Genomic DNA, 24829 nt, shown 5'->3' with positions numbered 1-24829 from the left:
TGAGAGACAAGGGAGAAAGCTGCAAATAGAGAAAAGGGGAACGCCAGGTGCAGAGTGCGCCTTTGTGACAAGATGAAATGAAGCAGTAAATTTCCTACACATGTTTCAGAAGAAAATTAAGATACCTGCTAAAACAGCAGTCAGAGTTGCTGCAGCTGTCGGGGATGTTTCCATAGCCAGGAGCAAACTCTTTTAGACTGCAAGTTTTTTTTCTAGATTTCTTCAAAGTGTCCAAAGCCCCCGTATCATTATGTCCCACAGTTTTTATTACTGCTGTTATAAAGTTATATTTCACAATTCCTTTGTTTTTACTAACCAGTATTATTCCCGTCATTTAACTGACCACACTCCTTTCATGGCCTTCTGCCTGTAGATCATAAAAGTTGGCTTTCCTGGTTCTATTGTTAAATCTTCCTAAGGTTCTCTTTCCACTGATCTAAAGATCAGTTCAGCCGGCAGCGTCTCAAGGTTGATTTAACAAAGCAACATTTATAAAAGAAGGAACCAGTGACAATGGAAAAAGCTGCATGCTTGATTGGTTTGTTGCTTTATCCTTTATTTGGGTTGCAATAACTGAACAGAGGATTCAAATCAATCTGTATTCTGATTTAATTTGGAAGGATTATGCTACAGTTAGTCATTTATCAACTGAGGATTTTGTAAAAACGGAGGGTAGCATAACCAGCTACACTGGAGTTCACACACACCTTCGGCTTCATCAACACAGCTTTATTCAACACACAGGAACAGCATAGCTGCCATGCTCAGACGCAGTTGGGAGCTGATCCAGCTATTCTCGGCTGCTCTCTGCCCCTCGCTGTCTCTTGTGACGTCTTCCCGTATAATGATTGCTGATTGCCACCCGGTGCACTCCTGCGGGCTCCCAGCAGCTCCTCCCCTTGTGCGTACCGCCACTCCACTGCTTTCTCCAGGCCGGGCTCATCCCTGGACGACACTTCACCCCCACCGCCCCGGTGCAGGGGAAAGAAGCCTCCCCGGACCAGCTGTGCTCCCTGCATTGGTGGGGCTCAGGTCGCCTTAACTCTAGGGTCCATTGTATTCTTGATTTCCAGAATAGGGTCTAACGTGTACTTCATGTTTGGCTTAATGGTGTGTTCCCAAGACAGGCAGTCCTGCCATCCCAGCCCTGCCTTGCTGCATTTCCAGCTGTGAGGGGGCAGGTCCGTGTCAAGGGCCTCCATTCTCTAAGTGTTGGCAGATTGCGCCGTTGTCCTTTCGAGTCCCTCCGTACCAGCAGGAAGTCTGCGTTGGCACGGCACAGAGATTAGCCATTCCAGTGTCTTGTCAGGCCTCTGGTCCACTGAGTGTTCCTCCGCTAGGGTCCCCTGCTAGGGTCCCCCCACTGCTGCTCCAGAATGGAGGTGTGGTCACATGCCGTGGTGACCTGCACCAATTCCCTGGTCTGGGTAGCCAACCACCACAGAACCTCCATCTGCTGCTCCATTTGTCTGCAGTTTCTCCATCCACCCATTCCAGCGTTCCATGGCCTCACGGTTCAGCCTTGTGGTGTCCGCCAACATCTGTCCTAATACTGCGAACAGATGGCAGGGCTGGTGCGTAGTGGGCTGGCGGATGCATGGTGTCGTAGTCCTCTGCCTGTCAGGGAGGTGTGTGTGAGCCTCACGTTGGGTACCACTTTAGCATAACCAGTTACACCAGGGTTCACACACTTGGACACACACTTTTAGCTTCACTAACTCAGCTTTACTCAACACAAGAACAGCGTAGCTGCCATGCTCAGATGCAGCCAGGAGCTCACCCAGCTCCTCTCATCTGTCCTCCATCCCTCTCTGCCTCTTGCGGCGTCTTCCCTTATAATCAAGTTGCCGTCCGGCGCTCCCAGCGGCCCCTCCCCTTGTACGCACCGCCACACTGAGCTTCAATTCCAACCTCTAAACCCACGTTTCCCTTCATTTTTGTTCACAAATAATGCACTTGCCGTGTATCTTTTCACTCCCCCAGTCATGAGTAAATAAAACGTTCATATTTTTAGAGTTTTTCCACAAAGTATTCTTCACTCAATTTTTCACTTTTTGTTATATTGCTGCTTATATTTGCTAAAATCAATTAAATTAATTTTTCCCCCTCATTAATGTACACACCGCACCCATGAAAACACAGAAGTTTGCTAAAAGACACCTGATGAAACCAGAGATGGTGAGAAATAAGATTTTCTGGTCTGATGAGACAAGATAAAACTTTCTGGCCTTAATTTTAAGTGGTATGTGTGGAGAAAACCAGGCACTGCTCATCACTTGTCTAATTTAGTCCCCATAGTGAAGCATGGGGATGGCAGCATCATGCTGTGGGGGTGTTTTATAGCTGCAGGGACAGGACGACTGGTTGCAATCAAGGTAACGATGAATGTGGCCAAGTACAGGGATATGCTCAGGACCTCAGACTGGGCCGAAGGTTTACCTTCCAACATGGAAACAATCCTAAGCACACAGCTAAAATAATGAAGGAGTGGCTTCCCGGCAACTCTGAGACTGTTCTTGAATGGCCCAGCCAGAGCCCTGACTTAAACCCAATTGAGCATCTCTGGAAAGACCTAAAAATGGCTGCCCACCAACGTTCATCATCCAACCTGACACAGCTGGAGAGGATCTGCAAGGAGGAATGGAAGATGGTCCCACATTCAGGTGTAAGAAACTTGTTGCATCTTAACCAAGAAGCCTCACGGCTGTATTAGCTCAAAAGGGTGCTTCTGCTGAGTCCTGAATAGGACTGCGATATTTCAGCTTTTCTTTTTTAATAAATCTGCAGAAATTTCTAAAACTTTGTGTTTTTCTGTCAACGCGGGGTGTTGTGTGGACATTAATGAGGAAAAATGAATTTAATTGATTCTAGTTGATTTTAATTGATGGCTGTAATATATCAAAAAGTGAATGAGGATCTGAATACTTTCTGTACCCACTGTATATATGTTTATTTGTTTTTGACAGTGTGCAAACACTTCATATGACTTTAACCTTCCGGTTATTTAAGATTTGCACGTCCTCATACACATAACAACCAGACATTGCTTTTCTATAATTAGTAATTGCATTTTTTAATAGGACTTTAAAGTTGCACATCAAAATCAAGTCTCCATGAAGAGGATAAGAGGTTTATTTTGCTGAAGAAGCTCATGTTCTCCAGGGTTCTAACTGGTGCTTGAAATTCTAGAATTTTAATACATTTATTTTGGTTACAGCACAATGATATTTACTTGTATTAGAATAAGAATGATCTAATGAAGATTTTCTGTTTATCCTAGCTGGGTACATTTTAAATTCAAACAAAGCGATTACTCACCAGTGATTTATTAATCTCATATATCTCTTTGTAAAGCATAAACATGTTATTGAAGCGATCACTTCTGATACATTTTTTGTCTTTGCAGATGTTGACGAATGTGCAACTGAGTACAACGGTGGCTGTGTGCACGAGTGCATCAACATCCCAGGAAACTACAGGTGCACGTGCTACGACGGCTTCCGCCTGGCTCATGACGGGCACAATTGCCTAGGTAAGTGTGTGCATGTGTGAACCATTTTCTTTACATGTAATCACATCATGACTGCATTACAAGGTTGAATTGGGCACAATCAGACTCCTGTTTTTTTATGATTGCAGTTTCTTATTCACATGGCAGCTATTGCCCACATATGTTTTCTCAAAAGGAAAACCGAGACGCTTTTTGCACCAGAAGTCAGACGAAAAGGGGGAAAAAATCTGATGAAGAGCTTTACCCTGAGCTGCGAGCTCAGAGTGAGCCATCAGTTGACGACGTTTCCCATGGTGTAAGATTTCACCAACGTGCCACTCACACTGGCCTCATGGAGAACATATTACACCTAAAAGGATGTAAAATTAGGGAAAACCAACACAGCACCCTAGCTGGTGCTGCTGAGGGCAGCTTAACATGGACACCAGTCACCAACCCCCATCCTCCCCACCCCGCATTCCTTTTGTTTTGCTCTGAAACCCCCAAGTCAGACCCTGCTGTTGCTCAGAAATCATCTCCACCTTCATTGCAACATCTGCATAAAGTAATGACTTGAAATAAAGTCGTCAGAAAACCCTAGATCGTTGCTGAGCAGTGAAGGAAAAAACTTGCAGCTTTATAAAGCAAATTCAGCGAGAGTGACAAGACAAAAAGGATGACCAACGGTTAAGAATTTAGTCTGGAAGAGCCTTCACATGTTGGCATACGGGTAGCACACATCAGTCCCACATTAGCTCGATAAGCTGCTGCATAAAGATGGGATTAAAACACAGTGAAAAGGAAGTTGCACTTTTAGATCGATAACAATGTCATTCTGACTTGACAATGAACCCGTGGCTCGCTTATCTTTTCCTGATGCCTCCTCACTTGCTGCCTCGATCCTCACCGCTTTTATCTACAGTGCAAAGTGGGACTATTTTCCAAGTCATTTAACGTCAGCGTTCAGCTGAGCTGAGCACGGATCATTTGCCGTGCTGTAGCTCAGCTGCTGGCGTGCACACAGGTGTGTAATTGCGATGGATGGTTGTGTGGTGGCTGTTGTTGCGTCAGAGTTGCATCCATCAGCCTCTGATAGTTTGTTAAACTCCCACGATCAAACAGACAGGCGAGGTTTCATGTTTTTCTTCTGTCAGGTGACCTGTTGGTAACAAATCTTCAGAGCAGGGTTTCAAAAATCATTACTTATTCATAAAATAAGTACAGAAAGTGTTGATCACACATCAGGGGTAGATAGGCAGCGATCAGGAACAGATCTCAACCTTTGCCATGAGGAATTAAAGTCTTTTTAAAGTCAGTTTCTTTTCTTGTTATTTTAGGATTTCAATCATTTTAAAAGGCGGTCTTTGCTCTAAGTGAATAATCTTCAGCACAAACACAGGAGAGGAAAGGACAAGGTACACCAGAGGATTCATGTTAAGGCCTCAGCTTCCTTTTCCAGGTTCGTGCTCTCTTTGGCCCATGAGAAAAGATTAGCTTCTCCTGGCCTTGGAGAGGAGAGCCTAAGCTATCGGCTCCCAATCAAGGTCAGACCTTCAGAGCTCTCTTGGACCAGAATTGAGCCTGAAGCTGAAGAAGAGGAGACTCTCACTCGATCTTTCAAAGTTCACACTCAGTCCTGAGTCTGCAATCTTTTAAGTGCTTCCCTTAGGGCTTATCTCATGTTGCTCTTCCACAAAGCTGCATTGATGTGATTTGATGCTGCTCTTCACGGTTTCAGTGCACTGTAATCTCTGAGGGATGTACCTGCCTCCTGCTTTCAGCCCTGTGAAGTAGTGTTTGTGTCAGTCACTTCGTTAACACGAGTTCGGCCAGTGCGCATTCATCCCCTTTCACGTCACCTCCCGTTTGCCCGCTGCTGCACGTGCCTCTCAGATCCTTGGAATTAAATTTCTTGGCAGCATAATAATACAGGACAGTGGCAGCAGGCAGTGGAGCATGAAGCAGAACGCCACCTTGTGCGCCTCACTGGGAGATGCTCTTGTTTCTGAGGTCGCTCCTCTGTCTGCCCTGAACCCCAGAAAGATGTCAGAAAGTCAGCAAGGTGGAAACGATGCACACTGCCTCTGAGTGTGAGAGGAGAGAGATGTCAGTCGCTGTATAATCTATCACTGCTCCAAACTCACAATGGATTTGAAGCATGCAAGAGCTTAATTACATATTTTATAACTCTTATCTCAGGTCAGTGAAAGATGGGGGTATTTAATCAACACTCAACCTTTATGGTGAAGCTGTAAATGGTTGTTTCAGAGTTTGAGGAAAAGCAGTGGAGGTGGTGTCAGTTTTAATCCAAAACACACATCCTCTTTACAATGAAAACCAGATGCAGGAAGCCCATTGGTTCCCCACCATTGCTCCTGCATCCCTACATTTATGACTTGTGTGTTTTAGTTAAAGTCCCACAAAAACCTAAATACACTCTTTCTGTTAGTACTTTGTCAAACTCATCTCAAGCGGCTTAATATCATAAGCATCTGCTCTAATACCCTCCTAACGACCACAAACGCTCACATTTCTACATCTGACTGGAACTAAGTCTACATTTTCGTTTCCTGCTGCCTTATAATAAAAAGGTCATAATGGCGTACAGCGTGAGTGTGACTCACTCAGGGGAAACAAAGACAGGCTTGAAACAGAAAATACAGATGTTTGACAGAGCACCACCAGACCTCTGTCATTGCCTTGTTTACTTATATTCAACACTCTGTTTTCTGTCGTGTCCCAGTCACTGGAGGACTGACTCTGGGCGCGCACACATACACACAGCCAGCCATATTCTTTTGATTTCTATGGCCATCACTGATTTGGTTTGTATTGATTGAGCAGGCCTCAATTCCCTGTGCAATCTACAGGGAAATGAATGCCCTTTTACTTTAACCTTCCCCAAAGGTGCAGCATGGTTTGTTACACAAAAGCAACCCAGCTTTAGGAGAGAGAGGCCTTTGTGGAACAACCTCACAAAGGTCATCTCATTTAACACTGTTTTGTTAATGATTGTGTTTGTGTTTTTGCTGCACATCTGCGAAGACAACCCAGGAACCATCTCTTGTTTAAGTTGTGTTGCAGCATCTGGAGGAAGCTTCCCACCCCTACATTTTCTGATAGTGAAAACTTCATTGTATTTTGGGAAGACCAGTCAAAAGTAGGTTTTTATGGAAAGTTCATCAACAATCAACAACAACTTAGCTTTGTAAAAAGCTCTTTGAGCAGCCAGTTTAGAGTCATTTCAAATAGCGTTTTCACATCTGGCCTGGCTCAGTATGGTCTTGGTGGCGTCCGCTCGCCCCCGCATGGCCAGGTTGTGTTCATATAGCCTTCTCAAGAGCGTGGATGTCTCTGAGCTTGTGGGTAGGGCAAAAGACCTGCGGAGAAGTCTGAGTTGTTTTCCTTAAGTTAGGGTTAGTAAAGGCAGCTGTGAGCAGTGTTGCTTTTGGAGACTCTGATATGAAGCACGCTGCTTGATGTGCTCCTCACAGCAGTCTGTCCTCGTGCTCCGGCGGCTGGAGCGGTGGTTCCGAGCTTCAGTCAGAGAAGATGTTTACTCCACTGCATCCAGAGATAACGTTTCGTGCATGAGGGCATGCGGGATGTCATTGCTGGCTGATTCTTGCCACCTATCAGAGGCTCCCTCTATAGGTAGGCATGAACTTCAGCTGGTCAATCGGTCGGTAGTAGGTGTGGTGGGTTGGCTTGGCATGATGCTGACCACCGGAGAGCAGGTCCAAATAAACCGGTTGGCTGAGCATGGAAAACGCCCAGATTACTGAGATGTGAACATAAACTTACCAGGGCTGGACCGGGCCGTCCCAGATGTGAAAACCCTAAAGGTGTCAAAACAACTCTGACCTCAAAAATGCCAAATTGGTTTGTGGAAATGTGATTTTAGAAACCTTTGCTATCTTCAACATTGTTTTCATTATCTTCATTACAGAGCCTTTTCCACAGAAAGCAACTAAAGCCATTCAGTCTTATTAAAGACCACAGCAGATGTATTCTTTATTATTATTTTTTCCCCCGTGTCCTGTCTGGCTGTGAAGCAAACAGAATTGATGTCTGAATGCTGATGACAAGCCTTACAGATTTACTCTCAGGTGGAGCATCAAAGCTTCTGCTTTTAATCAGTGCGTTTACATGCAGCCAGTAACCCTTTTAAAACCCGAATATTCGCAATAACCCGGTTCCGAAAGGCCATGTAAACACCGCCAAAAACCTGGATATGCTCATAACCGGGTTTTTAAAAACCTGGTTACCACACCTGGGGTAACCCTTTTCTAACCCGAATGTTTGGTCGTGTAAACGCATATCGGGATATCCCCATCAAAGCGTGTGTTCTGCTCAAGCTCTGTTCCCAAGGAATCTTGGTATTTTGAGTAGTGAGATGTCTTGTATGCGCCAGAACACCGGAAGTAAACAACAAGTTGGGAGCAACATGGCGAGTCGCGGCACAGCGCCACACTTTTGGAGTGACGAGGAAACTAAAGCGCAAACAAACGCGGTCGCTATCTCTTCCGAACTGGGAAACATGTTGTTGTTTTCACGGATACCGGAACAAGAAGAACCGGAAATGACGCATATAGCGTCTGGACGTAGTCCATACGTCCTGACGCTACCCCAACATCCGCATTTAAATCGGGTTATGCAAGTTAGAGGTAACTCTTTCTATTTATGCTTGTAAACGGTTTATCCTGATCAACTCAGAAACCCGAATACCGACCTTAACCCGATCATAACCCGGATATTGGCTGCTTGTAAACGTACTCATGGAGACAGAGGTGAAAGAGAAAGGAAGAGACAAAAGGGGTGGGGGGGGGGGTGCACGGGGGGGGGGGGGGGGGGGTTCCACAAAAATAAACTATCAATGATGAATGAATACAATGAAACAGCAGGTGTATTTAAACAAAGGATGTTTGACTCCTTCAGCTGGCGTGACGTTTTAGAGTCAGAATGATTTGTGTTTCTCCAAACTGAGGTCATTTGAAGAGCAGGTAACATGACGATTGTTTGTGATCTTTCCAAAGAACTTACCCAAAAATTTGGATTTATCTCTTCAACTGAGAACTCTGTTAGTGCAACATCTGTAGGGCATCACTGGAGAGTTTTCTCCCAAGATGAGACTTTTGAATGGAGCCCACACATTCACAACAGGGATGACAAATAGAAGTTATCTTTATTGAAGTTTTTGAAAGTATTTGAGAGGTTCTGAAGTTGCCTGTTTGAGTTCTCACAGAACTATAACAGCATGTCAGCGAGAGCTGAGGTAGCTGTGATGAACGGGGTAACGTTACACGGCTGGGACACAAATTCAGCTTCCTGAGAATTTTCAGGCGGTGGAAACAAAATGCTGAGTGACACCTCAAAAGGATTTGAATTCATCTTCACAATCAGAACCCAAATCCCAACAGTTAAGTTGCAGATCTCTCTTTCATTTTCCATACTGGTTATTCCCCAGCAGGGATGTGGGTTAGGGTGGACACACACACACACACACACACACACACACACACACACACACACACACACACACACACACACACACACACACACACACACGCACGCACGCACGCACGCACGCACACACACACACACACACATTTAGGGAAACTTAAGAAATTCCACCAATTAACCTAAACATACCTGAAAAACACCTGAACTTTATTTAAAGAGTAAAACTTTCAGTCAGTCAGTCTTTGCTAGGATGATCTGTGTGTTTTCATTTTAACATCGCGTCTGAGATACAAATGCCGATAACTCTCCCCATTGAGTAGTCACTTTTCACTTTGTCATGACATGCACAGATTTGTTTGGGATATGGGAGCTTGGAGGAGAGGAGCTGCAGCAAAAATGGGATTCATTTGAGATTAGTGCTTGATCTGTTTCCTGAAGCTATGAAATCTCTTGCCCCATCCACCATGAAATGAACAATTCCAGCTGAGCCCACCAGCAGGGCTTTGTTTGTGTGTGTGTGTGTGTGTGTGTGTGTGTGTGTGTGTGTGTGTGTGTGTGTGTGTGTGTGTGTGTGTGTGTGAGACATTCAGTCGGGGCCACTTGTCTTCTTGGTGCACAGCACTGTCCACCCAAACACTTCTCATTGGGTTTTGATGAAAAATACTTCCAGATTGTTTTGGCAAATTAGAAGAATATTTATTTTTCATTTTAGATAGAAATAAAGTTAGAAAGAAATCAGACTTTTAATCTTAGTTTTTGCTTATTTACCAAACTGGTTACCTAGGAGACAGGTGCAGAATCAATAAAGTCCAAGTTTAATCAAAGCTCCATTAGCATTTGTGCAAGAGCATGAAAATCAAGCCTTGCATTTGATTTTATGTGAAAGGTTAGAGTAAGCAGATATTTTTGTTTGTGTTTGTTTGGCAGATGTGAGACAGTAAGGCACACAGAAACGGTGGGTCAGACAGACACGAAGCCCTGGAACCAATAAAGTGTTCAAAGCTAAATACTGGGGGTCTTTAGGAAACTCAGCCTGCAATAGCCGACCACATTACACATGATTTAGGAGTCTGAGCGTTCCTCAGATGAAAGGTCAGGACAGATGACTTTATACAAACTCAGATGGCCGGTGTCACAGTCTGAGGTGCTGAACGTTTACCACACAGCTGCTCTCAGCATCAGTTTGTTCTCCAACGCCGAACGAAAACATTCACCTCTGGATCGGGTGAGAGTTTAAAGGTGATAAAAAATATCTTGTAATCCTGTTTAAACATAAACAGCACTAAGACGGTGGGTGAGGGAAACTCGGATTGAGGAATTTATTTTGCTCGTGCTTCCAGTTTTGAGATTAAATTAGAAATAAATATAGTTTATTTTATGAACATTTTACAGTTTTTGTAATATTTTGGTTTCATAACATCTGACTTTATTCTCAGTTTAAATCTCAACATTTCTATTTTATTCCCAACATTTTGACTTTATTCTAGAATACCAATTCAACGTCTAACTTAACGTTAAAAGTATGTGTAGTTTCCTGCCCCTAGGGGGCAGTACATACATATATTTCAGGGTAGTTTACACCATATCGCAGTGACTATTGCTAGTTAACTCATTCACTGCCAGCTGTTTCCTGATCAGTAAAGCCCTTCGCTGCCAGCGTTTTTCAGCATTTTCACAGTTTCTTTTAAGAGTCATAGAATGTTGTGCTCTATAATGATGTTAACTCCCAAACTACCAAAATAAAGCGTAGACTCACCTCTTACATCAGGAAGAATCTGCACGTTTCGAGCGTTATCCGTTCTTTCATGATCCGTTGTTGAATTGTGATCTCCAGAAGCTTTTCCGGTTCGCGTCTTACTTATTTTTTTACTACAGCAGCCCAAAACGATCTCCCAACACATAGATTTTCTGCTTCCTGATCACGTGACGTATGTTGATGAAGATCAGCTTTAAAGCTGTGATGTTTGTTCCCACGGTGCGGGGGTCGTTCCGACGCCCACGCGGTAAAAAAATGGAAATGACGACTTTTGTCATCAATGGTAGTTAATGAGCTGAAAGAACATTACGGTAAATGTTACCTGTCCTGGTCCGTCAGTTAATTCCACCAAGAGAATACAAAGCCGATAGTAGTTTGCTGGCGCTGTAGTTTCTGGATCTGCTCGGGGTCCAGCTCCTGCCCATGATGTCACCACAATGTGGCAGTACTGCTCGGCCAAAATAAATTGCATCTCTTTTTGATTCTGTTCTATCGCAAATGTTTAGGAAAGAGTTTAGCAGTTTTGCTCATGATTTTAGCAGCCCGAATGTTTTTCACCATGGTAACGTGCATCCAGCCAATCATCTGGTTCCTCATCGACAGGTGCAGGACCCCGAGCCGGCCAGAAGAATGGCGTCTAATATGGCGTGCCCCAAAGGCGCTAGACACGCACCCGTTGTACTTTACGGTTATACGTTACGACGCTGCCAATATTTTTCAACAACTGGACATCATTTTATTCATTTTCAGAGATTAACGGTAAAAAAAACACATTGTCTCTTTAAATCTGCAGCTGAGTGGACCCAGCCCTATCAATCACTGTTTCACGTATCTTCTACCTGTTGCTACACGTTTCTCTGCTCGGTTGTGTGTTACTTGTCCTTGTCTCTGGTCAGTTTAGCCCACAGAGACATTTTCGTCTGATCCAGACTTAGGCCAAGCGTGGGATGGATGCATTGACAGCTTCGGTGACAGGTGGTTTCACTTTCTTCCTCTAAAAAGGCTTGAGTCAGCAGTGAACTCCCCAAAAGTCACTGAACCCTTAAAGGAAAAGGAGCGAGTGAAAGAGTTGAGCATGTCTCCAAAATAACGCATTGGGAGTTTTTGTAAGGCAACCGCCATGTTTACATGGCTCTAAAGCTCTGCACAAGGCCAAATGTTATATATACAGTCAAGGCTATCTGAGAAACCAGCGGACATGGCCTCCGCAAACACAACCAATCTCTTAATCTCTCTCAATTTCAAATGCTCCTTTTCCCTTCATCTCCTCCAGTGAAGTAAGGTTGGAGTGCAGGCTTGTCTCATTTTTCACAACTGAGGCAGTCCTTTTAACTTGATTAAAACCTTTTTCCAGCGTCCTCTTGAGGATTTTTAAAAACTGTTTTAAGTCCAAATAACATGAGCATGTCTTCAGACCATGCCAGACCCCCTTTCCGGGGGAAATATAGGGAAATATTAGCTTTGGACGCCAGCCTTGCCCAGCACACAACACACGCAATTATGGGAGCTGTTTAAACAAGAGAGATCTTCTGACAGCCGACGCCTCATTTGGAGAGATGAAGGAATCAGGAAATGAAACCTTCATTGATGCGCTGAGGGTATGGAAAGAGAATTCCCTCTGGGCCCTCTGCGGCTGTCTGTGTATCTCATGGGGATTCCGAGTGCTGAGGATGGACTGCAGTACTTGTGCAGTCGTGATATTGTATAATTTTCTTGCTTTGTGTGTGTGTGTGTGTAGATGGTTTCTTGTGGAAGTTTACATTCTAACATTTTATCTGTAAAGATGCAGCTGCAGGCTGCTGGTAGCTTTTCGCTCTCTGGTGCTGCCACTTTCATGATTGAGAAGTAAAACCACAAAGAGGACTCCCTTTATGTCTACATCAATCTCACTGTCTTATTTTCAGCAGCCTCTTATCCATCGTGTTGCTAAATAATACTTTTCCCATCAGTTTTGACTGACTTGATGTGTTTTTTACTGGAAAGAGACAGCTGAAATATAAGAGCAGGTAAAGGGGTGAGGGTCATAGGTGCAGCAGCTGCTGACCTGATTGTCAACCCTAAAGAGTTCTGTTTAGTCAAGTTGAATGCTCAGAGATCAGTGTGTGTGTGTGTGTGTGTGTGTGTGTGTGTGTGTGTGTGTGTGTGTGTGTGTAAACTTTTGTGCAGAAAAAACAAAACCAAGAGAAAAGAGTGAATTTAATTTCTAACTCCTCCTGAGAGTTGCATTCCCGAGAATGGAAACCTAATCCAGAGCCCTTCTCAAGCTGGACAAATAAACAGCAAATTAGCTTCGCATGATGGCTTATTACAGTTTTTTTTTTTTCGATTGCTAAATCGCGTTTTTCAAAACTGTACGTTTCTTTCAAAACTGCACACACAAAACCCCAAACATAACACACAAATTCCTAAACCGTGGCTTCCCTTTGCAACAAAACCCTGCCACCACATATCGTAACATGTTCCAAAAATGGAACACGTGTTTTCATTTGGTAAACACAGCCACATTTTCACATGACACACACATACCATTCATTGCTTAAACACAAGTAGCCTTTGGGTGAACACTACCAAGCATGGAAAGAACACTGAAGAGCAAAACTGAAAACACAATTGTCTAAATGGAACACAATGAATTACACACTGAATGTACGACAGTGCCCACTTTTCCCTGAGACAAACATTAGACATCACACAAATTTTGAGACAAAACATTTTATTTTTATGGTTAAACCACCCCCCCAAGCATAATCATGGGGCATCATGCCGCCGGTCTCTGTCTGGCCAGAGGGCCTCATCAACATCACAGGCGATGTCCTCCTGGTCCAAACAGCTCTGGAAGTACCGACTCGAGTGCCTCATGAAGCCCTGACAGGCCTCAAAGGCCACATCTCTACAAGCCTCCTCCATGTGGGACCTGGCTCTGTGGATTCCTTCCGTACACCTTCCACCTCCAGGCTGAGAAAAACTCCTCAATGGGATTGAGGAAGGGGGAATAAGGTGGAAGGTATAAAATGGAAAACCGTGGGCGGTCCTGAAACCACTCATACACCTGGGTAGGCTTGTGGAAACTTACTTTTATGCTGCAGTCCCTGATTGCAAATTGCTCGCCAGACCCGAAAGTTTAGAGATTTGAGTATTTGTGTGTTGTTGATTGAAGCTTTGAGAATTTATGTGAGAAGTGTGTGTAAACCTGAAAATTGTGTGTTGTGTTTTGACAGCAAGGTAATGTGAAACTGACATCAGAGTGTAAAGGAGGAAAATCAGAGTTCTGATATGATAAGGAAATCTTAAGTAGTGATAAACTGAGTCAAGCGATTGGGAGCAGAAGTAGAGGTTGTGAAAATTGTGCCTCATTTTTGCTTTTTGAGTTTTAGCAATCGAAAAAAACTGTAATAAAAAATAAAATGGAAAAGCTTGTGCATATGCAGTGGACCATTGATGCACTGAGCAGAAAGATGGATCTGTTTCGAAAGAGATGAAGAGACCATAACCATAACCTCATAATTAAGGACGCTGATGTTCACTTTGTTTAAAGTGCATCAGAGACCACTAACCTGTGCAGCTCTCTAAACAGAAACAGTCAGAAAAATAGAGAGAAACAAATGTCTTTCTCTTTTTGCATTTTGGCCTGGACTCCCTTGAAAATGAGGTTTTTAATCTCAACGGGACCTTCAAGGTTAAATAAAGAATAAATAAAATAAAAAATTAAATCAATCAAAAAGATATTGCACTACTGTAATTTTTCTAATTATGTTTAATTTAAATGACACCACAGTTTAGATCAGCATTGGTTTGTTGGGACAGCTGGAGGAAAAAGGTTCTTTATCAGCATAAATCAACTCAACAGCTCTCTTTGAGGTCACTTTTTATTTGTGGCCCTGCAGCAGAACCAGTCCGTGGGTGACACTTAGTAAATACCCCGTCTTTGTAGGCCTTTGAAGCAGACTCACTCTCCCCCACTAAACAGGGCCCAAAAAATCCCTCTTTTCATCTAAACGCTTCCTCGTCTTCCTGCTTTCCTCCCCTCACCCCCATCACAGGGCTGACGGCAGGTACCTCTGCCCAGGTGGATCAGGTTTCCCTTTTGTTAAACGATTGCGCTGCATTAGTATTTTATAGCTTAATGCTGAGCAGTTGGAGCTTTTAAATGCAGGTCAGGTGTTTGACCGTCTCTCTCTCTCTCACTCACACACACACACTCACACACACACACACACACACACACACACACACACACACACACACACACACACACACACACACGGCACCTCCTCAGATGGCTCCTGACTTTACTTTGCATGCTTTCCTTTTGAAGTTGAATTTTCTCTTAGATCACACATTATTCTGATTTATTATAAATGTTTCTATTCCATAATTAAATTAGAACTTAATTTTTTAATGAAGATGAGGGGAGGAGCGCTAGATATGTTCAAGTGGATAAATTCTAGTAGTAAAATAATAGATTTAGCATGTTTGCATCCTTCTCCTGTTCCAAAAACAAATGATTGTGCAACATTTGTTCTGTGGTGAAGTGCTCTTAATAATTAAATGTGTGTGTGTGTGTGTTTCCTGGCAGATGTGGACGAGTGCTCGGAAGGTAACGGCGGATGCCAACAGATTTGTGTCAACATGATGGGCAGCTACGAGTGCCGCTGCAGAGAAGGATTCCTCCTGAGTGACAACCAGCATACGTGCATCCAGAGGCCTAAAGGTCATTCACCTTGACACATGCAGTAGACGGGTCACAGAGATTAGTTTGTTGTTCAGCTTCAGAACTTTTAGGCTCAGATTTCAAGTAATATGTAGGTGATGATGTTGTTAAGTATACCTGCAGCTCTGCTGCATTAAACAGAGAATGGGATCAGCCTAACGGGTCCTAAAGGAAGGTGAAAAAAGCAGTCTCCTATCTTAAAAGGGGCACAATAAAAGTGAACAAGGATCAATCTTGTTTTGTTTCTTCCCACCCTTTCAAATTGAACCAATCTAATGCTTGGCAGCAGTTTAAGGTATGTGTGGTATGAGCGTGGCCCTACGGGGGACTGCGAAGACTGAAAACAATTAAAGGTGTAGCCTGGGGCAGACACACCTCTTGTTTACAGAGCGTTCCTGAGGGATGGAGACGTGACATGAAAAGATCCAACCTGCTCTACAGCTTTCTCACCACTCTCAGCGGTGCCGCAGACATGCACACATTCATAAAGTCAGCCTAAGTTGTCAGGAAATATCTCTGTGTTGCATCTATCCTGCAGCTGTGTTCGGTAGCTCCGCCCATTACAAGGGCTGCTTTTTAGTTTAAAACTGTTTATTCTGCAGCATCCTTCACTAACATCTTCAGTTTGGGGCATATGAAGGTTTTAAGACAATTATAAATTTAATTTTTTTATTTTTTGTTACTGACAGACTTTTAAAAATGAATATTATTTCATGGTGTTTTAATGTTGGTTATAAAATATTGGAAGCTGAAAAAGTTTATAGCATCAGACAGACCGAAGAGCTATTTTCATGATGCATTCCAGGGGAATTATCCAGCAGATTTCTCAGATCCATCAGCTCTGGTGATGCTGTAGATCTTTAAACAGACAGATGTTCGCCGTGTTTTAATAAACCCAAACAGCCGCTGCAGGATCTGAGTGGATTCTGGCCTCAGCCTTCCTCGTTGCTCCTCGGTCTTTTGTACGCTAAATGCTCGTGTGGGACTCATTAGATTGTGATGTTCCTGAGGAGACTGGATGGTGAAATGATGATCTTGGAAGTCAGATTTATGAGATCAGCTTAGCCTTGTGAACTGTCAATGTTTGCATTTCATAAAAGCCATGTTGTTCTGAGCAGTCCAAAGCCAGATGATGAGTTCGTAAAGCTCAGCTGTCATATCGGAGCTGTCAGAGGCAGATTTTGGGCTGTGGTCTCATCTTCCCAAGCCCCTCCCATCTTTATTTCACTTACTTTTTCCCTTCTTGATGAATGTTTCCAGTTCCTGTTAAAAATCCATTTTAATATTCATTTAGTCATTATTCCTTCCAGATGACACACCATAGGATCTAGAGATTGAAGCTGCCATCAGACTTCCCTCACTCATCAGACAGGCGCCCTTTCATTGTTTCCGTAGATGTGGGAGACTTACGGACACAACAACCGCTCATCTGCTTATTATTACTGCTCTTATTACAACCGCGTGTGCCTGAAGGATATTGGAAGTGGTTAGGAAGTAACTTAGTTGAGTTGTTGGGCAACAGCCCTGCAGAATTGCTACAAGTATCAAGAATCATTGAGAAAAGGAAATTTGGTTTAAATGCAGCCCTCTGCGTATCCTGCCAGCCCACCTCTCAAAGAGCAAAACCAGGAGAACAGCACTTTTAGGAGGTTTATTGTCGTCATTAAAGAGGCATCAGTTTTCCATTTCTTCCATCAATAGGTCAGGTGTTCTTTGGGCAACCTACGTCTGTCTGGGTGCAGCAGAGAGCTGCTCGCTGCACCGACTGCCTTTCCTCCTGATGATGCCGAAGCTTTGCTCGGAGGGGAGCTTGTGCCAATTAGGCACCAGAGGTCCTACAGCTTCTCGACTAATGATGAGTCTGCTGCTGGCCTGTCTCCTATTACACCTGCCCCTTCCCCCTCAGCAAGGGTAGCTTTGGCCAAATGACTTTCTCCATCATATAGCCAGCCAAAATGTAACAGTTCATTTATTCCCTTCAAACATCTCCGGCGGCGGGGAACTGCAAGGCTTTCAGTCCGGTCAAGGTGGTTAGTAGTTGAAGGGATCAAGAAATGTTCCACTGCTTTACTTTTTGATTTATTTCCTTCTTTATTTCAGAGGACGACAGGGTTGTATGTGCACAGGATGAGATCCAGCACAGTGGAATTCAGAGATTTTGAGCTCAGTCAGCCCACACGTTCATAATGTCAGACCTGTTCGTTTGGGGGAAATCCGGCTGGCCAATTATCTGGAGTGTGCACTGACGAGTGGGTGCATGCAAGTCACCCGTTGTAATTTATCTACCCAGTCCATCTATTAGTTCAGAATGCTTAAAATTGAATTATCCACTGGTCAGCCACACAATCAAAACCAGGTGCTGTGAAACCAGTGTTCCACTGGGCGTTGACTGATGACTACTAGTTAAAAACACTAAACCTCAAGAAAAGGTTAGTTGGGACTCATGACACGTTCTGACTCAGAAATTAAATGAAAAGGGTTTCAGACATCCCAGCAATCTTTCAATCATGTTCAAAATTCCAGCAATTCAAAGTGAGGCTGGCTGGCTTTAGAGGTTTAAAGCTACATTCGCAAATTTGGAAAGCAAATTACCTTAAGACATTTTTTCATGCCTCTTAACAACCTTCTAAAATTGTATAGCTATAAATAAAAAACAAAAACAAAAAAATATGTATTAAGTGGTTTGATCTCCAAGTGGAGCTTGGAGTAGAGCTGCTGCTCCTCCACGTCCAGAGCAGAAGCCTCCTTAAGCGTGACAGGGAATTCTATGCTGCTTTTCCTTATTGTGACATCACAATAAGGAACAATTTCTATTGGCTCCACAAAGTTAATGTTTCTTGAAACCAAATTCTGGTGACAGATGTAAGATTTGCATAAAATGTCCCTTTCTAGGGAAGTCAGCAGAAACAAAACCACTACGACTCTTTATGGGTGTCCTGCTAGCTGGTCTTGAGCAGTTTGCTGTGGATCCTCCATGTTTTTGCAGATTGAGTTTGTTGTGGATTTTTATTAGCATCTGGAGAATTTAGAGCAGGATGAAGCTTTTGACATGCTATTAGTTCATTTCTGTGTCGTAGAGGCATGCCGTGTCCTGTTTGGAGAGACTTTTATTATGCTTGAAGGAAACAAGAACAATCTTTTAAAATTTGCTAGAAAGAATTTTTTAGCAGACCATTTCAATGTGAGAAAATAATGTTTTTCAGTCATTCACCTGTCAGCTGCTGCACAGAAATCATAGCGAGACCATCCAACCAAACAGGCAGGCAGAGATGTGACATTTATCAATAGGTTGAGTCTTCAGATTTCAGCTTCCCGGTTAAAGCCAATCAGTATGGATCAAGTGTGTCTGGCATTGTGATGAAAGCCACAGCATAGTATCAAGGAGTCTGTAATGTAATCATCATGGCGGTGTGAAATTTGAAAGTATTTAAAACTCATTGCAGAGGAAACAATGTGATTACATGAGCCCCAAGGCCCGACTGTCAGCTAGTGTTTCTGCTGCAATCTTTAATGGGCCGGTGAACCAAGGTCTTCCCAGTGCAGGAAAACGTAGATTAGGAACAAGTCGTCAAACAAATGAGTTTATTCTGTAGCAGGAACATGACGATTGAAACAATGTTAGCAAATCTAACCTGATAGTGTCAGCTTTTACCTGATTCAAATCACAAGTGCTGCTTATGAAAAAGTATTTGTTGTCAGTAAAAACCTTTTTCTGTGTTCCCCCCCCCACACACACACACACACACACACACACACACACACACACAATCATTCATTTCACTTTAACCCTGCTGGAGGCAGACAGACATGCTCTGTTTAAATGAGGACTGTTGCACGATGACTCTGGGATATGCGTTTGGTCAGGACTGCAGCAGATAAATGGACAATTCCAGTAAATGAGATGACATTTGTAACACATATTCACATCATATTGTCAGTTACTGTCATTCTCCGGGGAAGACATTCCCTCTGTAAGGCAGGCCCAGGGTCAGTGAATCATGTGTTATCACACATTTGTCCTTTTCTTTCCTCTAATCCTAAAATGTAATATCCATGCAGCACATTCACATAACACTGTTGTGAGGTAATGCTGCGTCTGCTATCGGAGACTACAGAGGAGGATTCTATATAGGACTATTTGATTATGCTGATATCTTGTGATGTTTCCAGTTGTGCTGGAGCCAGCAGAGTTCTCATATGTTCCCCCTGTTGCTTATCAATAATCCTGCCCTCCTGCCTGCCTCTCTGTCTGTGCGTTGGCCACAGAACTGTTTTTACAAGTGCAGAAGTCGCTGCTCCACTGCTCTGCAGCCCAACCGTATAACCAGGCTCTTTTCTCATTCTAGGGAACTGGAGCAAAGGCTTTGAACTGCAGACACTAAGACACAAGAGACTTTGTTTTCCTTCTTTTGTCTCTGCTTTTTTCTTTCTCTCTGTTTGTGTCTTTTCCACATTATCTTGTCTCATCCTCCCTCGTTGTTGAGCCGTTCCCAAGCCCTACACCTAGCCTCACCCTTCAACAATATACATCTGTGGCTGGAGTTTCTGCAGAGGTCTGCAGACTTGCTGCTGAATTCTCCTCACCTCATTTGAGACGGGCATCCCTTTTACTTGTGGGATCCTTCAAGGCCATCCCGAAGCTAGCTGGCCCAGCACGCTGCTGCTGCTGCTGCCTTGGTGAGGACCAGAGAGTGTTCCCCCCTCCAATACTTGGCTGTCATGCCTCAATCACAGACCCAGGCTGAGCTGTGCAGAGACTGATACCTGCTGTAGCTGCCTCTGGCTTTGACTTTGAAAAGCAAAACTTGCGTGTGATACCTTACAGCACCTCATTTTGTGTGTGTGTGTGTTGAATACTGCTAGCAGCCTGGTTTTGTTCTGCTGTAGTGTCTTTTGTGTTGGGAGGGTGCCGGGCTCCTTCAGGACAGCACAGAAAGATGACCTTGAGAGAAAAAGAGCAAGAGCTAAGGAGAGAGTGGCACATTCCCAGCAGGTGCTGCACAACTGCGACACAGATGGGCAGAATCCCAGCGTGCGTGTGCAACATGCATACATTATGCAAAATGCCTTCACAGTGCCTAAAAACCAGTTGACATGCACACTATTAGATCAAAATGCAAGATATTCTCAAGAGACTTGTACTTATTCTTTCTTTTGGCCCAGTAAAGTATATAATTAACTGCCCACTACTCCAGATAGGTTGGAAAACAGTTTTAATTTTAACGCCAAAACACAAAATGAAGGTATCCCTTGCAAAGCTCCTGCAGCTTTTTTATGCCGGGGTGTTAGATGAAGATGATTTAATGGTGAGAAATTAGATTTCTAATTTTGTCTAACTCTATGTATAAATGTAACAGAGATATTTTTCAGTGAACTGTAGCGACCATCTTTAATGAGGTTGACTCTGAAAATGAATGAGTCCTTTCTGAGAGTCTCATTAGAATCCCTCTAGAAGGCAAACAACGTTGTCACCTACTTTCTGACAACTACCAAGTGCAACACTTAGCCCTGTGGTGGTAGCGTGTATTTGTGCTGCTGTCGTTTCCATCCACTCCTTTTTTATGCTTTTAAAGTAAAATGAGCAACCTCAACAGGGCTCATGAAGCTGCAGAAGCTCTGACACCCAAACCAAACGGTAGCACTCGGATGGATTTTCTTGCTGCTCCATGAACCGATTTAGTGAGGAACAGTTACTTCATCCAGCGGCTCATTGCCCCATCTGACCATCTGCGCTGCGGCTCAGCTCGAGCCGTCCAGTTGTTTCCCCGTCCTCCTTTCCATGCGCTGACATTTTTATCTTCCCATTAAAACTTTTAAAGGCCCATTATCTAAGAGGAAGGAATGTTGCTTTAATAGTGTGGTAACTCCATTCTTGGGCCCCTTCTTTTTACTTTGTATCCACCCAAATCTTGGTGGTGGCTTAAATTTCTCCAGCAAAGAGGGGACTGTCTCCACTCTGAGATGGGTGACAGCAGCACGTGTTTTCAGTGCTCACAACAGACTAAACCCTTGGCATGCCTACTCCTGTCTCCTCTCTGCATGACTCTTCAGTTTAGGAGAAAAAGTAGTTTTGTGCTGAATAATATGTTTTGTGGCATCTTTGGCTCTTTTGTCTGATGATTGCAGCAGTTGGCATCTTAGCGGGAGTAATTAATTTTCTTCATTAGTACCGTTTTTAATGTTGTGTTTAAACTCTTGGCTTTTCTCTCATTAAGCAGGTTTTAAATCTGAGGAAATGTCACTCAGAGTCTGTAGTTTTGTCTATGCCATACACACACACACACACACACACACACACACACACACACATATATATATATATATATATATATATATATATATATATATGTGTGTGTGTGTGTGTGTGTTTTTGGTTGTACGTAACAACGCCATAGTTCTTCTTTCAAATAATTTTTTAACGAATATTTTAAATAAAGTTGATGTTAGAAGCACAAATTAAACTGTTTATTTGTCCATTTTATTATAAATATCTTTCACAGCCATCTGCTTAACAGAAGAAATTTATTTTTAGCAGGCTTTTCGATAACCGGCTCCTTGCTATACCTTCTAAACCCTTCTGTTTGTACTTATAGTGCAGATATAAAAGTTTACTGGCTACTGGCAACAGCGTCACCTCTAAGTGTCAGGTTCAAAGGTCACACTCTGTGCTGGGAGAACAAAGTTGTGGGTACTTGAACACACCCTTTATTGCAATATTCCCTTTTCACTCTGAGCTCAGTAGCTGGATGTGTTAAGCTGTGTGAAAAACCACATCCCCTCTGGGTTGCTCTTTAGATGACATTTGAATAGGTTTCACTCAGCTCCAGGTCTGCTTCCTGACCAGATTTCTGAATATAAATTAGGTTGTAATAAATAGAAATTGGTGCTGCTGGTCAGGAGATTGTTTTAGAGGTAGATCATGTGTGGGATTTCATTCTTTTTTATTTTAGCCATGCTCTCAGAGAGAAGAAGATCCAGGTTTTAGCCCCAGTCTGACAGACAGACAGATGCATAGATGTGTTTCCTGTTCTGTCTGCAGATAAACACACATTAAAGTTTTTCTCAATTGCTAAAGCACAATTCCTGAAACCTTGCTCCCTTTTCTCAAAACATTAAACACAAAACCTCAGCTTCAAGCACGATTTACAAAACCTCTTATTTCTCTTGCAAAATAAAACTTTCGCCTCAAAACAGTTTTAGCTGTGCTCAAAATCAAACACTACTCTCAAATCATAAACAAATTACTCAAAATTACATACACCATCAAGCGGTCAGTAAACAATACACCAAAAAATAGAAAGCACAATGTTAAGGGCCATGCAATTTGTTTATTGTATCATATACAGCCTGCAGTCCATTGTGCTACAGTGTTCAATGAGAAAAACTGTACATTCAGTTCAATTAAAAAATACTTTATTAATCCCAGAGGGAAACTGATTGCTGTAGTAGATCAGAATAATAATAATAATCAAGTCATCAAAGAGTTGTTGTATATTACAATGGCTGTTGGCAGGAAGGATCTCCAGTAGCGGTCAGTGTTGCAGCGAAACTGAAGAAGCCTCTGACTGAAGACACTCTTCCGTTGTCGGACAGTCTTGTGAAGAGAATGCTCAGGGTTGTCCATCATTTTCTTGATTCTCTGGAGAATCCTTCTTTGCATTATCTCCTCCAGTGGTTCCACAGTCGTCCCCAGAACAGAACCAACCTTTTTTATTAGGCTGTTGAGCCTTTTCAGGTCCCTGCTTCTGATGCTGCTACCCCAATAGACAATGGCTGAAGAGATTACACTCTCAACAACAGACTTGTAGAAGATCTGCAGCATCTTGCTACAGACATTGAAGGACCTAAGCATCATCAAGAAGTGCAGTCTGCCGTGTCCCTTCATGTAAACGGCTTTGCTGTTCTTTCTCCAGTCCAGTCTGTTGTCCAGGTGAACTCCAAGATATTTGTATTCCTCAACCACCTCCACTTCTTCTCCCATGAAGGAAACAGTGTTTGACTCCACCCTGTTTCTTCTGAAGTCTAAAATCATCTCCTTTGTTTTGTTCACATTCAAGGTAAGATGATTGTTTCCACACCATGCCACAAAGCTCCACCAGCTCTCTGTACTCAGCTTCCTGTCCATACACCCGACAACTGCAGAGTCATCTGAGTATTTCTGTAGATGACAGGCGTCTGATTTGTACTGGAAGTCTGAGGTGTACAGGGTGAAAAGGAATGGTGAGAGTACAGTCCCCTGTGGCGCTCCAATGTTACTGATCACCTGGTTTGATGTGCAGTTCTTCAGCCTCACAAACTGTGGTCTGTTTGTCAGGTAGTCTTTAATCCAGGCGATAGTTGAGGCCCCCACCTGTGTCTTCTGGAGGTTCTGGCAAAGTACATCAGGCTGAATTGTGCTAAATGCAATGGAGAAATCAAAGAACATGACCCCGACAGTGCTGCCTGCTTTGTCCAGATGACAGTGGATTGGTTGAAGCAGCTGGATGATGGCATCTTCAACTCCAACTCCATGGCGATAAGCAAACTGCAGCGGGTCCTGATATGTTCTAGTTTGCTTATTCAGGTGGACCAACATGAGTTTCTCCAGGGCCTTCATGATGTGGGATGTCAGGGCAACCGGTCTGTAGTCGTCACTGACTGATGGGCGAGTTTTCTTTGGAACTGGAACAAGGCAGGATGTCTTCCACAGGACTGGAACCTTCTCCTGGGCCAGGCTGAGGTTGAAGAGGTGCTGCAGAATCCCACAGAGCTGCTCCGCACAGGCCTTCAGTACCCTGGGGCTGACACCATCTGGACCTGCAGCCTTGTTCCTGTTCAGTCTCTCCAGCTGCCTCTTCACCTGACTTCTAGAGACAGATAGGTGGGAGGGGGAGGTAAATGGGGCAGCAGCATCTCCTGACTTGGTTAAAGACAGATTTATAGAACCAGAAGAGTCCATGACTGCGCTAGAGGACAAAAGAGCTGGCGTGTGACAGGAAAATGTTGGATCAGAGGAGGATGGGATGTCTGATTGGCTGGGGACAGGCGAGGAGGATGCTGGGTTTGTTCCTGAACTGAACCTATTTAAGAACTTGTTCAGTTCATTGGCTGTGTCCAGGCTGCCATCTGTGCAATCCTTCCTCTGCTTGAAGCCTGTGATCTTCTTCATCCCTGACCAGACAACTCTGATATTGTTCCTCTGTAGGTTGTTTTCCAGCTTCTTCCTGTATGCCTTCTTGCTGTCTCTGATCTTGATCTTCAGTTGCTTCTGTATACTCCTCAGTAATTCCCTGTCTCCCTCCTTGAAGGCTCTTTTTTTCTCATTTAGCAGATTCTTCAATTCACTGGTGATCCAGGGTTTGTTATTAGCGAAGCATCTCACTGTTCTGGTGGGTATTATATTATCCACACAGAAGTTTATATAGTCAGT

The 24829-nt window shown here is 43.5% G+C and overlaps 1 protein-coding gene across 3 annotated transcripts in view; it reads left to right on the top strand.

Moving 5' to 3' along the window:
- scube3 (signal peptide, CUB domain, EGF-like 3) overlaps window positions 1–24829 on the top strand; it is a 107058-nt gene that overhangs the window by 40051 nt on the left and 42178 nt on the right. For all 3 annotated transcript variants that reach the window (XM_015968137.3, XM_015968136.3, XM_015968134.3), the window contains exons 3-4: window positions 3407–3532; window positions 15286–15420. In XM_015968137.3, the coding sequence (XP_015823623.3) occupies window positions 3407–3532; window positions 15286–15420 (261 nt within the window). The remainder of the gene's footprint in view (window positions 1–3406; window positions 3533–15285; window positions 15421–24829) is intronic.

The sequence above is a fragment of the Nothobranchius furzeri genome, chromosome 15 (assembly GCF_043380555.1).
Source record: "Nothobranchius furzeri strain GRZ-AD chromosome 15, NfurGRZ-RIMD1, whole genome shotgun sequence".
NCBI classification, from domain to species: domain Eukaryota; kingdom Metazoa; phylum Chordata; class Actinopteri; order Cyprinodontiformes; family Nothobranchiidae; genus Nothobranchius; species Nothobranchius furzeri.
Note: the sequence above shows the minus strand (reverse complement) of the source record. Positions and strands in the feature narration are given on the sequence as shown.